This window comes from Arachis ipaensis, chromosome B02, assembly GCF_000816755.2.
Source record: "Arachis ipaensis cultivar K30076 chromosome B02, Araip1.1, whole genome shotgun sequence".
Classification (NCBI taxonomy): Eukaryota; Viridiplantae; Streptophyta; class Magnoliopsida; order Fabales; family Fabaceae; genus Arachis; species Arachis ipaensis.
In genome coordinates this window covers 11,527,309-11,542,487 of record NC_029786.2, presented here as the reverse complement: position 1 = coordinate 11,542,487, position 15,179 = coordinate 11,527,309, and the positions used below count along the sequence as shown (strand labels likewise).

The 15,179-nt window shown below is 40.4% G+C and overlaps 2 protein-coding genes across 2 annotated transcripts in view; one reads left to right on the top strand and one right to left on the bottom strand.

Annotated features, from left to right (window-relative positions):
• The window catches only part of LOC107624965 (probable transmembrane GTPase FZO-like, chloroplastic), a 62,948-nt gene extending 60,372 nt beyond the window's left edge, over positions 1–2,576 (top strand). Inside the window, exons 10-11 of the mRNA XM_021115442.1 lie at positions 1,776–1,873; positions 2,142–2,576. Of these exons, the coding sequence (XP_020971101.1) occupies positions 1,776–1,873; positions 2,142–2,388 (345 nt within the window). The 3' untranslated portion in view covers positions 2,389–2,576. The remainder of the gene's footprint in view (positions 1–1,775; positions 1,874–2,141) is intronic.
• LOC107626874 overlaps positions 1–15,179 on the bottom strand; it is a 153,808-nt gene that overhangs the window by 31,042 nt on the left and 107,587 nt on the right. The window lies entirely within an intron of this gene.

Sequence of the window (15,179 nt, the reverse complement as noted above, 5' to 3'; positions counted from 1 at the left end):
ACTAGAGATACTTTGTTATAAAGATGTTAGACATGTTCTAGAAGATGATCGAAAGAGAATCAATTGTGAAATCAGTTTATATCTAGCTTATATATCAAGTCACGTTTGTATTACTCAATGTTGAATGAATGTTTTTCACAATTACTCTCTTCAAAGTATCAAAATAATTCAGGTGGAATAAGGGATGAGCACGGGTAATGGTATACCTGTTCGAATTAAATTGGTTCTCTAATTAATGGGTAATCGGGTTTAATCCAAACCAAATCAATGATTTTTGTTAGGTAGCGTTTGTTTTGAGGTACTGAGACAGAGACTAAGAGATTGAGACTCAGTATCGTGTTTGTTAGTTCAGAGACTGGTACTAAAATTTCTGTCTCTGTCTCTAAAATTTCAGTATTTCAGTACTTCCAAAAAGTAGGGACACAAGGAACTGAAATTTTTAGAGATGGAGACTGAAACTTTAATAACATTTTATACCTAAAATACTTTCATTTCAATTAATTAATTTTAATTTTACCCTTTGTGCAAATTAAATTAGAGTTTCATTCTTGTTTCAATTCCTGTCTCTCATTTTGCACCAAACAGAATACTGAGATTTATTTCAATCCCTGTCTCTTAGTCTCTGTCTCTCAGTCTCAGTCTTTCCGTCTCTGTCTCTCCACCAAACGTTAGTGATTGGTTCGGATACCGGTTCTGGCCTTCTGGGGTGCAAAACCCGAACCAACCCGCGAACCCGATCATATATTAATTAAATAAAAATATATATATATATGACTTTTTCATTAGACAAAAATTATTCACTAGTAATATGTTTGGATTTTAATGAGTTTAGTTTTTAATGTATTTGGTATTTAACATGTTTGAATTATTTCTATTGATGTTACATGTTTATTGTACTTGTTGAATTTTTAAGATAAACTTTTTTTTTTTATGAATTTTGAAGTCATCGGTGTCCAATTATCCGAATCAAACCAATCCGTACTTAATCGGTTGCGTACCAAAAGTGCCCAGCAAGGGAGATTATACAAGGAGTCTTTTGAAAAACGATGGCCATCTTTGAATCACGAAAATAGTGAGATCGAGAAGAATGAGTCATTATTAAAAAAAAAGTCTGGTCACATCATTCAAAAAAAGAAAGGCTAGTAAAACTCAGAATTCAACTAGGTATCAATTGTGCAATTAACACCCAACCCACCAATTTTAGAAGGATTTGGAGCTAGGCTTCCCTTGATTTTGCTGTTTTATGTGATATTATGTTGTGCAAGAGAAGAATATGCTTGTCTAATAAGTTTGAAGTGTTTCTGGGATTTGGCCTTGTTAGGGTTACCATTCAAAGTGATAAGGTTAACTGTGGTCATAGTATTGTATTCAAGTAAGGTTAATGCCTTCAAAGTAGATGGATAAGTAAGTGATGTCTATATATTGAGAAATTATTATTGCTGCTAGACTCATCTGGGTTGCTGCTTCATTTTTTTAGTTACTTTTTTCCATTAGTGTTGTTATGCAAAGAGAAACCCTGAGCAACGGTTTAGTTGTTTGGGTGACTTCAAGGTAGGATACTTGAGTATTAGGCTACCCTTTGTTGTTGACCCTTGCAACCTCTGTACTAATGTGGATCCCATCACTTGTGGAACTTCTTCAGTAGTAAATATAATGTTCTCATTATCGTTTTCCTTTGGTATATTGAGGTTTGACATCATTATTTATTTATTTTTATGTTACTTAAAATTATAGGTATTATACTGTCAATATATCTGAAATTTTTTAAATTTTAGTTTTTATCGACTTTTGGTGGAGTGGGTGTGGCTGGTCTATCTGCTTCGCTACTGACATCTGTGTATCTTCTTGCTCTTGCCATTTGTTCTGCTGGCGGGTATTATGATTTTCTAATTTTTACTTATAATTTGGCTTCCTTTCTTGTTGCTCAAGATTGTATTTCAAAATCTTAAATCTTCTAAAGAAACATATTGCACTGTTACGGCAAGAGTTGTTATCATGTAACCTAAAGAATACGTCCCTTTAGATTCATATTTTATAAATAAGAAATGTAGATTGGTATGTGCCTAAGGATTTAATTGGTTTAATTTATGATCATGCTGATGACTTGTTGCTGAAATTTGGTTGACATATATTTTTGTCAGGTATGTTGCTATATCAAATTTCCCAAGGCGCAGACAGAGTGTGATAGATAAAGTGAAAGCAAAAGCAGAGAAGTTAGCATCTGAGCTTGAAGAGGCCATGAAGAAAGATTTCAATGAAGCCATGGAAAATTTGAACAATTATGTGAAAATCCTTGGTAAGCCTTACCAAGATCAAGCACAGAATAGACTTAACATGCTTCTAGAGATTCAAGAGGAATTATCGAGTATTGAAAAAAAAAAAATTTAGAACATTGCAACCATCTTCATTTTTGTTGATGTTGATGATGCTTAGGAATTCTCCACTATATTTTGGCATAATATTAGTTTTGGAATACGAAAATCTATTATGAGGTGAATTTAGTAATAAAGTCAGAGTATTTCTGTACAAACTCTTGATTCATTTAGTTAATTGTAATTATGATTTTCTGGGTGAAATATATTTTTTGCATAAAAAATTTTCAAGAAATTTTAAAATTATTTTTGACGTTTTGATTTGTTTTAATTTTAAAATCATTTTAAACTCAAGATAAAATTATTTGTCGCAAAAACCCCAAAGCAAATACGTATCATAAGTTTGCTTTTATGAGATTTGCATTCAGAGATCATGCAAAAAGAGCAATTAGATTTCTTAAGAGATGGAAGATATATGGTACCCTTTTATTCGTTACAAAGAGCAACGCAGCAGCCAAATAGAGGACATGTGTTGCATGAAGAAGGAAGGAAGTGGGGACACCATAACTGAACCTAATAGAAAAAACCTTCAAAGCGGTGCTAACTGATCAGAAAAAAAAATGAAGGCCAACATCAAAAAAGATTATAGCAACAAGGAAACAGTTATGCTGAGAGAGGTCAAAGGAAAAGTTAATCAGAATATGTTGGAGAAATTAAATAGAAGCATTATTGGAGAATCAGTCATTCATTATTAGGGAATCGGTTAGCCCGTTGAATGCTTACGAGATCATTTCAGTCTATACTCTTTCGGAGGTTAAATGTCTGGGATCATTTAAGATGATCTGAACTTTTGACTCGATAGAGAATATGAATGAAACTCTGCAATCATCATTTTTACTGAATTATTTTGGAGAGATAAGGAGATGGATTGCAGGAGAAACATATATGATAAGAAAAGTTTAGATTGAAATTTGTGGCATGCCTCTACATGAATGGAATGAAGAAACCTTTTTTATCATAGCGGTGGTATGGGGAACCGTTTTAAGTGTGGATAAAATATAAAAACTTGATTCAAAGAAGAAATTTCGACTCAGTCAAAATGACGATGGACACTACTTGGGTGCCAATAATCAATGACAGGATCTAGATGGATCTAAATGGAGAAAAGTTTGATATTTATGTGAAGAAAACATGGTTGGATAAAGAGGTCATAGCTGATTTGAGAATGGTCAATAAAAATTATTAAAATAAAACTTTAAAATAAGATAAAAGATAAATTTTTAGTAGATTATATGATTGTATATATTAAAAAAGAGAATGTTTTAAATTTATTTCAGATGATAAATTGTGTTCATACCCTGACCCAACGTTAAGGCCCAGGAACTAAGTAAAAAGGCCCAACCCAAAGGGTTGACCCCACCTTTCACCAAATCAGCCCCTGCGAAGTCGTTACTCGTCACGACTTGCTCTAAAGAAGTCGGGAACGAGGGTTAGTTGGCAGATAAGCACTCATTTGAATGAGTAACTGCCCCAAGAATCTCTCTAACCACTTCCACGAGCCATATCTTAACCTCCCTAAGATAAAGGGACGGTTAACGCCCTAGAAAAGTGGCACTACTCCAACGGTGGTTATTAGTTCGCCATTATAAATACACTGACACCCCTCAGGTATCTTTAAGTTCCAATACTCTCTAAACCTGCTCACGCCCTTGCTAACTTAGGCATCGGAGTGTCTTTGCAGGTACCACCCCCCATTCTTCCATACACACAAGTCGGACGGAGGGCACCGAGTTACAGATCCACTCGAAAGCTTCCTCCTTCATACGTTTGGGCCAACCAACGCCATCCAACCCATTAATCTCCGGTTACCCATTGTAACATTGGCGCCGTTGCCGGGGACCCGAGAGATCAACCAGAGATGGCGGATAGATCCCCTGAGGAGGGTCATGTAGAGACAGATTCTGAACAAGAGAATCTGAACACCGGAAACAATGAGGCAGACCTGACCCTTCACCAGGAAGCCAATGACCAACACAGGAAAGGCACCTCCGGAATAAAAAACCCGAAAGTAAATTCTTCGGAAGGGCGCGATTCAGAGAAAGAGGGACCATCCCATGCAACTGAGCTCATGGGATTAGTCCACAGTCGCCTCGAGCAGCTAGAACAGGAACGGGAGCGACAAAAGGAAACTGAAAAGAACCTAAAAGAGGAGATGGAGCGACGAAAAGAGTTAGAAAGAAAACTCTTAAAGTTAGAATCCTCCCTCAAAGGTCAGAACTCCCGCGACGGTAGAGAAGATTCGCCCCTAGGGGGGAAGATCCTTTTAGTGAGGACATAATGAGGGCAAAAGTTTCGAGAAACTTTAGAAGCCCCGATATGGACCTCTACGACGGAACCACTGATCCGAAGCATCATCTGAGCAATTTTAAAAGTCGGATATATCTGGCTGATGCATCTGATGCTACGCGATGCAAAGCTTTCCCGACAACCTTGTCGAAAGCGGCGATGAAGTGGTTCGACAGCCTCCCCCCGAGGTCGGTTACCAGTTTTGAGGACCTCTCAAGGAAGTTCTTGATGAGGTTCTCTATCCAGAAAGACAAAGTAAAACATGCACCAAGCCTCCTGGGAATAAAGCAGGAGGTCGGAGAATCCTTACGAGCCTACATGGAAAGGTTCAACAAAGCATGTTTAGAGATTCAAGACCTGCCCACAGAGGCAGTCATAATGGGGTTAGTCAATGGGCTTAGAGAAGGTCCCTTCTCACAGTCCATATCCAAAAGACACCCCATCTCTCTAAGTGATGTACAGGAAAGAGCTGAAAAGTACATCAACATGGAGAAAAATGCTAAGTTGAGAGACTTGAGCTGGTGACCTGGGCACCCTCCCTCAACAAAAGAGAGGGAGAGGGAAACCAAAAAGAAGGAAGAACTCGGTCTCGATAGACCAAGAAAATATCACTCTTATACTCCTCTAAAAGTCTCCATAGTGGACGTGTACAGAGAGATTTGTAATACGGAAAGGCTGCCACCCCCCAGACCCATTAAAAATAAAAAAGGGGGGAGCCGCAACGACTACTGTGAGTACCATAAGATATATGGTCACTCCACAAACGACTGCTATGACCTTAAAAATGTGATAGAAAAGCTGGCTAGGGAAGGCCGGCTCGACAGATATCTCATAGAAAGGTCGGATAGTCATGGGAAGAGAAAGCGAGAGGATACGGATAGAAGAGACCCACCACCACAAACCCCGGAGAGACATATCCACACGATCTCAGGAGGGTTCGCGGGAGGGGGACTCACCAAATCCTCTAGCAAAAGGCATCTCAAGAGAGTCTACCAGGTCGGAGGAGAGTCATCCGACCTCCCCACCATTTCAATCACAAAAGAAGATGAGCAAGGAATAATCCCTGGACACGATGATCCAGTGGTAATAACTATGATCCTAGCAAATGCTCACCTCCACAGAACCCTAGTAGACCAAGGAAGCTCAGCAGACATCCTTTTTAAGCCCGCTTTCGACAAACTAGGGTTGGATGAGAAAGAATTAAGAGCCTACCCCGACACCTTATACGGACTAGGCGACACGCCAATAAAGCCACTAGGATTTTTGCCCCTCCACACCACTTTTGGAAAAGGGAAAAAATCAAAAACTCTGAGCATAGACTTCATAGTCATCGATGTAGGGTCAGCATATAATGCTTTAATTGGCAGAGCTACCCTTAATCGACTCGGAGCGGTGGTATCCACTCCTCACCTTTGTATGAAATTCCCGACTTCAGCGGGGATAGCAACGGTAAGGGGAGATCAGAAATTGGCAAGGAAATGCTATAATGAAAGCCTAAACCTGAGAGGAAAAAGCCGAGAAGTTCACACAGTAGAGCTCGGAGGCGCAAGGGCTAGAGAGGAGCTGCGTCCCCAACCGGGAGGAAAAACCGAGGAGATACAGGTCGGCGAAGAGGAGGGAAAAAATACTCACATAGGGGCCAACCTAGGGGAAACCCTAAAACAAGGGTTGACTAAACTCCTAAGAGATAATTCCGATCTCTTCGCTTGGAAGGCCTCCGACATGCCTGGGATAAACCCCGAGCTTATGTCCCAAAAGCTCTCGGTTTACCGGGGTCCCGACCTGTACAGCAAAGAAGACGCAAGCTCGGCCCAGAGCGAGCCCTAATAGTAGAAGAGCAGGTACAAGCGCTCCTAGAAGCCAGCTTCATTAGAGAAGTAAAGTACCCAACATGGCTAGCCAATATAGTGCTAGTCAAAAAACAAAATGGTAAATGGAGAATGTGTGTCGACTATACCGACTTAAATAAGGCCTGTCCCAAGGACCCTTATCCACTACCAAGTATTGACACCCTGGTAGATTCCAGCTCGGGGTATCAATACTTGTCATTCATGGACGCCTACTCAGGGTATAACCAAATCCCGATGCACGAACCCGACCAGGAGAAAACATCATTCATCACGCCCAGAGCTAATTTTTGCTACGTGGTCATGCCATTCGGATTGAAGAATGCAGGGGCCACATATCAGAGGTTGATGAATAAGGTGTTCGCCTCTCACCTAGGGAGCCTAATGGAAGTATACATCGATGATATGCTGGTAAAGACCAAGAAAGAAGTCGACCTCTTGTTTGACCTTTCACAAGTCTTCGACACCATAAGGTTGCACGGGATGAGACTAAATCCTGCAAAGTGCGCCTTCGCGGTAGAGGCGGGAAAATTCCTAGGGTTTATGCTAACACAAAGAGGGATTGAAACTAATCCCGACAAGTGTAGAGCTATCCTGGAGATGAAAAGCCCGACTTGTTTAAGAGAGGTCCAGCAGCTGAATGGTCGACTTGCAGCCCTTTCCAGATTCTTGGCAGGATCGGCACTAAAATCCCTCCCACTGTTCTCCTTATTGAGAAAGGGATGTCAGTTTGAATGGACTCCTGAATGCGAGGAGGCGTTTCAGGAGTTCAAAAGATTCTTAAGCCAACCTCCTATTTTGGCCCGACCTATAGTTGGGGAAGATCTCGTCCTATACTTATTCGTGGCAGACAAGGCCGTCTTATCGGCCCTGATCAGAGAAGACGAGGTCGGACAACACCCAGTATATTTCATCAGTAAAGTTCTACAAGGCCCTGAGCTAAGGTACCACAAACTAGAGAAGTTCGCCTACTCCTTAGTGGTAGCCTCACGAAGGCTACGACCTTACTTTCAAGCTCACACCAAAAGAGTCCGCACGAACCAACCCATGAAGCAAATCCTCCAAAAGACGGATGTTGCAGGGAGAATGGTTCAATGGGCAATAGAGCTCTCCGAGTTCGACTTGAAGTATGAAACTCGGACGGCGATTAAAGCCCAGTGCCTCACCGACTTCATCGCAGAATACGCAGGAGACCAAGAGGAAAAACCAACTACATGGGAACTCTATGTAGATGGATCCTCAAACAAAACAGGAAGCGGTGCAGGCATAATATTGGTGGATGAAAGAGGAACCCAGATAGAAGTTTCCCTCAAATTCGAATTCCCAGCTTCAAATAATCAGGCAGAGTATGAAGCCTTGATTGCTGGATTGAAGCTGGCGGAAGAAGTCGGTGCTACAAAAGTGATGATATACAGCGACTCGCAAGTGGTGACCTCCCAGATAAGTGGAGAGTATCAGGCAAAGGACCCAAATATGAAACGGTACTTGGAAAAAACTCTGGAACATCTTGGGCACTTTGCAGAAACCGAGGTCCAACACATCACTCGGGATCTAAATAGCAGAGCAGACGCCCTATCCAAGTTGGCAAGTACCAAGCCAGAAGGGAATAACAGAAGCCTGATCCAGGAAACTCTCCAGAAACCTTCCGTAGTAAAAGAAAAAGACAAACAAGAGGTCCTTGAGGTAGTCGGATTAAACCTCGGTTGGATGAACCCCTTGGTCGAATACATGAAATTCGACATCCTCCCCAAGGAGGAGAAAGAGGCTAAGAAGATCCGAAGGGAAGCACAACATTACACTTTGGTGAAAAATATCCTCTACAGAAGGGGGATATCAACACCATTATTAAAATGTGTACCGACCTCAAGAACCACCGAAGTGTTGGAAGAAGTCCACAGCGGGATCTGCGGAAATCATCTCGGAGCAAGGTCACTAGCCAGAAAAGTGATCCGAGCCGGATTCTACTGGCCGACCTTGCAGAAAGATGCCACGAAATTTGTGAAAAAGTGCCAACCATGCCAGATGCATGCAAATTTCCACGTGGCTCCCCCCGAGGAGCTCATCAGTATCACTTCTCCATGGCCTTTTGCGAAATGGGGAATGGATTTGTTAGGGCCTTTCCCCCAGGCGCCAGGACAAGTCAGATACCTGATCGTGGGAATAGATTATTTCACAAAGTGGATAGAAGCAGAACCATTGGCCACCATCACCGCACAAAGAAGTCAGAGGTTCCTCTACAAAAATATCATCACAAGGTATGGGATACCTCATTCCATCACTACAGATAATGGAACCCAATTCACCGACTCTACCTTTAGAAGCATAGTAGCCAGTATGAAAATCAAACACCAGTTCACCTCGGTGGAACATCCGCAAGCCAATGGGCAAGCCGAGGCAGCCAACAAAGTCATACTAGCAGGGCTGAAGAAAAGATTACAAGATGCAAAAGGAGCCTGGGCCGAAGAGCTCCCACAAGGCTATGGGCTTACAGGACAACCCCCCCAATCTGCCACTGGAGAAACACCCTTCCGACTAGTTTATGGCGTAGAAGCCATGATCCCAATAGAAGTCAACGAACAAAGCCCAAGAGTGATTCTCCATGACGAGATCGGAAATATACAGGGGCATAAAGAGGAGCTCGACTTGCTTTCCGAGGTCCGAGAAGAAGCCCAGATAAGAGAAGCAGCGTTGAAACAAAGGATGACTACAAGATACAACAAAAAAGTCATTCGAAGAGCATTCACCCCAAGTGACCTGGTCTTGATCAGAAACGACGTAGGAGTCAACAAATCAGGGGAAGGAAAACTCGCTGCAAATTGGAAGGGACCATACAAGGTCAATGAAGTCTTAGGGAAAGGCTATTATAAAGTGACCGACCTGAACGACACCGAGTTACCGAGGTCGTGGCATGCCTGTAATATGAAAAGGTACTACAGTTAAAAGCGAACTCTACTCCCTGATGTACTCTTTTCCCAACTTCATGATTTTTTTCCCAAAATCAAAGGGTTTTTTCTGGAGAAGGGTTTTTAACGAGGCATCATAGTAGAGACTAAGGGAAATATATTGTCAAAAACCCTTAGTAGCAATAAGGTACCTCCCCAATTAATAAAAGATCTTTTTCATATATATCTCTTGCAAATTCCTTTTTTGTTTCTTTTCTTTCGACGAAACGCGCCGACTTAAGCTCGACAAAACGTGAAAATCCTATGAACCGACCTAGATGGTCGTCAAGATAAAACGACGAGGTACAAGTCGGTGTAAAGAGGTTATAGAAGTTGATCATGATAAACTCAGAAACATTCCGACTCCTAAGTCGGAATGGGAAACCGAGTAAAACAAAAATGAATCACAAAAGTAGCCTAAGTCATAAAAACTCAATGAAACGAAATTGAGTACTAGGAATAACAAAAGAGAGATAGAAAAAAACCCCAAGAAAAGGTTAAAAGGTTGTCCTAAAGATCCTTAAAATAAAAAGGTTCAGAAAGACAGACAAAGCCAAAGAAAAGGTTTTTTCAGAAAAGATCAAAGGAAAATTCGAAATCAGAAAAGCATGCACACACAAGGTAACTTAAACCCTTATCCAAAAAAGGGTACTTATTTTTTAACTTAAACCCTTATTAAAAAGGGTATTATTAAACGTTTTGTTTACGGCCTTAAAAGGCCAAAAAATTGTTCAAATACTACCAAAAAAATAAAGAGTTTAAAAAGAGGGGACCCACAGGCCGGGCCCCAAATAGCCAGCAAATTACTTTTTTACAAGACGAGTAGATAGATCACCACCACCAGAGGTAGGAAGAGCGCCACCAGGACCGGGAAGAGAGGCATCCATAGGAGATGAAGAGGAAGTCGGAGGAACTGTGGAAGAACTCGGAGCGTCCTTAGAGCGAGGAGGAGACTCTATAATCCTTTGCCCCCGAGTCTTCAAGTCTGACTCGGAAATAATCTCGGGGACAGGGGGATCCACAATGGCACCATCAATAACAACTTTATCAGGATCTAAAAGGGAAAGGTCCAGGCCAGGAGCAATGACTCCGACCTGCTCCCTAAAGATCCTCCAAGCCTCCTCAGCCCCATCAGCAATAGAGTCCTCCAACTCGGTGTAGGCCCTCTGAGAATTCAGCAGCTCATTTTTCACAGACACAAGATCGTTAAATAAACTTTGGTAGCTGTGTTGCGCTGTCTTCCTCAAACCCACCTCCATGTTGCATTGGGCTTGCAATTTCCTCTCCTTCTCCTTGAGGCTATCCATCTCCTCCTTCAACTTGGCGACTTCCTCCTTCAACTCCCTCTCCTGCTCCTAATATAAAAGAAGCCTTCCCTCCAGCTCCGCAACCCTCGAGGTCATCCCTAAAGAGCTGAGAGGAGCCTTCTCAAAAATATCTAAGAGTTTATCACAAACCCCCGCCGCCTTGAGGCTCTCCTCAACCAGAGTGGTAAGGTGGCGCCGAACAGAAACATCATCCATGCTTATACGAGCATGGGGATAGATGTTCTTTCGGACGAATGCAAGAGCATCCGCCTTAACCTCACCAGAAGAGCCAGACTCTAAAGTCTTGCGCTTCTTCTTCTCTGGCTCAGGAGAAGATCGGGCGGAGGGGGGCGGCTGAGAGAAAGCTGAAGAAGAAATTACAATGGGCTGTGAAAGAGTCCTAGTGTTCCGAGGAGGAGGAGGAGGAGAGATAACCGCCCTGGCGCCACCCGTCCTGGCGCGAGACCTTGCTTTAGCCTCCTGGACTCTCTGGTAAGATTCCTGCGCGTTTGCCTTCGCCATCTCTGAAAAAACAATAGATAATAGGCTAAGACAAGTCGGAAAGGTCAATCAGACAAGTCGGTAATCTAACAAACAAATAAAAGCTACCTAGCTGTGCCTGGACAAAGGTCGGAGACCCCTGGAGAAACTTTTTAGTGTCTAAGTATGGGGCCCTCCCCCATACTTCTCGGAGGAACCCCACAATGGCCGCTTCTACCTCATCCAGGTCATCTAGACCATATTTCTCGCAGGAGGAGGCCTCCAGCCAGTATAAAGGGAAGCGGGGAGAAGAATTATCATCCAGAAAAAAGGGGTGGTGACCCTCTACAGCTTGAACTTTGAAAAAATAATTTTTAAAGTCATGGAAGGATTCGTCAAAAAGGGTAAAAACTCTCCGACCCTGTATGGCTCGGAAAGACACCCACTGTTGCTTATTGTTTAGCCCACTGAAGTGTTTGGTCATATGGAAGAGATAGAAAAAAATCTTCAAAGAAGTCGGGAACTCCAAAGCCTGGCTAATAAATTGATAAATTTTCAAAAAACCTCAAGAGTTGGGGTGAAGCTGGGTAGGAGCAACTCGGCAGTGATGCAAAACAGATATCTCAAAGTTTGAAAAAGGAAGAAAAACACCCAAACGGGTGATCATACACTCATACATAAAGAAAAAATGAGGGGCCGCCTCATTGACCCTCCCAAAGCAAACCCGGTCTTCAGGACCCGGGACTACCAACTCATACTTCGGCTCGTCCTTCTCAGAAGTACAAATTCTGTGGTGAGTACGAAGGTTGGTGATAAACTCAGTATCGAACGAGGGTTCCTCCCCTAGGACCGTGACATCAACCCACTGAGAAAGAACGTCTACGGAAGCCATTTCTTTTTCTTAAAAAGGTAACAAAAACCTACAAGGGAAAAAAAAAGAAAAGGAAAATCAAGAACACGGTCTCTAAAGGGAGGGAATACGGAACTAAAGTCTACAAACCAACCTATCTACAAAATAAAAGCATGCAAATAGAAAAGTATGTTACAAAAAGAACTAACCTTTATCTGAAATAAGGGTTGGAGAAAACGAAAGCCTTCGAAGATACAAGAACGCAGCACGAACGAATGAAGGAGAAATTTGAAAAATTGCAGAAACGAAACAATGAAAGAGAGGGAAAGTATTTATAAGTACGTTAGGGGCACAATGGTAAAAACGGGGCAGTCATTAATGAAAATGCACCGTTACCAAGACCATCAATCCCTACGCACATCCCTAACGGACAATATAAAAACTTGATTCAAAGAAGAAATTTCGACTCAGTCAAAATGACGATGGACACTACTTGGGTGCCAATAATCAATGACAGGATCTAGATGGATCTAAATGGAGAAAAGTTTGATATTTATGTGAAGAAAACATGGTTGGATAAAGAGGTCATAGCTGATTTGAGAATGATCAATAAAAATTATTAAAATAAAACTTTAAAATAAGATAAAAGATAAATTTTTAGTAGATTATATGATTGTATATATTAAAAAAGAGAATGTTTTAAATTTATTTCAGATGATAAATTGTGTTCATACCCTGACCCAACGTTAAGGCCCAGGAACTAAGTAAAAAGGCCCAACCCAAAGGGTTGACCCCACCTTTCACCAAATCAGCCCCTGCGAAGTCGGTACTCGTCACGACTTGCTCTAAAGAAGTCGGGAACGAGGGTTAGCTGGCAGATAAGCACTCATTTGAATGAGTAACTGCCCCAAGAATCTCTCTAACCACTTCCACGAGCCATATCTTAACCTCCCTAAGATAAAGGGACGGTTAACGCCCTAGAAAAGTGGCATTACTCCAACGGTGGTTATTGGTTCGCCACTATAAATACACTGATACCCCTCAGGTATCTTTAAGTTCCAATACTCTCTAAACCTGCTCACGCCCTTGCTAACTTAGGCATCGGAGTGTCTTTGCAGGTACTACCCCCCATTCTTCCATACACACAAGTCGGACGAAGGGCACCGAGTTACAGATCCACTCGAAAGCTTCCTCCTTAATACGTTTGGGCCAACCAACGCCATCCAGCCCATTAATCTTCGGTTACCCATCGTAACAAATTGATATTTTAGTTATATGAAATATCACAGAACAAATTTAAAAATATCAAAATCCTAAAGTATGTAGTTGAATATTAATTTTGATATAATATAATTATTAATTTTGACCTATATACTATAAATTATATTTTGTTAATTTTTTATTATATTATTTTAATTTATTTTATATTTAATTTGACCCCTCTTATAAAAAATTTCTGGCTCCGCCACTGCGTAGATGATGAAGAGAAGATTCCCAAAGAACCAATGAAATGTAGAGACAATAAATGATATCTAGCTAAATACTACTCCACAGATCAAAGAAGTGGAGACTCAGGAAGATGGAGAGAATTTCTTAGATGTACAATACATGGAGAACTTAAACCTCTTTGAAGATTCAAATTGACCTATATATATTTTCAAGACAATATAGGAACACTAAAGAAGTGATTCAAGAAACCCAATTGGACTTGCAAGGAGGCACATGGTCTGAAACAGATGGTGTGCATGATAGAATAAGAAAATTGGTACATGAAGAGAGAAGGATAACAAGTTAATCTCAACCCCTCTATATCCACCTGGCTTTGTAAACACTATTAAAAAGAGAGTGGCTCAATCTTAGCTTGAACGAGAAAGACAAAAGGAAAGAATGATCCACATAAAAAGAATTAGCAACAAAGGAGAGAGAAAAGGGGAGAAATTAGAAAAATATATGCAAGATAAAAATAAAATAAGAAAAAGAGCAAAACAAATTTAACTATGGATTTTGCTGTGAATTTTGTTATTTGCAGAATTTGCTGTAAAGATTAGCTATGAATTTTGTCGTAAATTGATTATTTGTGAAATTTTTTGCAAAGGTGAATGGTAATTTTTGTTGCAAATTTTGTTACGTGTGGAGGTTATTGCAAAAATTAATTATAAATTTTGCTGCGGATGTATTATTTGTAAAAGTTGTTGCCACATGAACCTATGAATTTTGTTGCAAATTTGGTACACGTGAAAGATTCGAAGTTAAATTTAAAATAAAATTTGACAAATTATATAATTTATCATAAAATTATGTGCAAATTTTATAGATTTTTCGCGACAAAATTTGTAGATAAGTTACTTGCAAATTTAAAAATTTGCAGCAATAGTTATCCATAAGCTCATATGTTGTAGATTGAATTTTGTAGCAAATTTTGCAACAAACAAAATTATTTGCTAATTCAATAAAAAATTATAGAAAAATCAGTAGCAAATCAACTATTTTTTAGTAGTGATGTAAGAATAAAAAAAGATAGTCACAAAAAGAAAAAAGCTAATTAGAAAAGAGCTAAAGAAATTATGAACATGAAAATAAAAATGACAGTTATATAGAAGACATAGCGGGAGAAGCAATCAAGACTTAGAGGATTGGATCCTAACTTATGATGTATTGTAGTGATGAAAATGCAATTTTGGAATAATTTTGGAGGACAGTCAAAAATGAAAGAAAAGCTCTAGAGAAAGTCAGTATAAAAATAAGGTTCAGAGGAAGGAAAAGAACTAGTTTTAGACTTTTAGTCAGGTTGGTGATACTAATTGCAATAATCTTGTTTTCTTTGTGGTTGAATTTTGGGAGTATAGGAGAGTGGATTTTATAATGGTGTGCGTAAAAATTCTTAATCCATAGTAGCAAAGAAAAGTGTCCAAATTTAGGGGCCAGTATATTTGAGTGATAGTAATAGAAGAGTATGGTGTGTTTCTTGGATGTTGTTAATATGTTTTTGAGAGTTGGGTGTTGATATTTGGTAGTCTTCTTAGCTAAGCCATTTAGATGGTTCAAAAAGTATTATCCAAGTTTTAGCTTTGGTATTGGGAGTTATTATGTTTTGC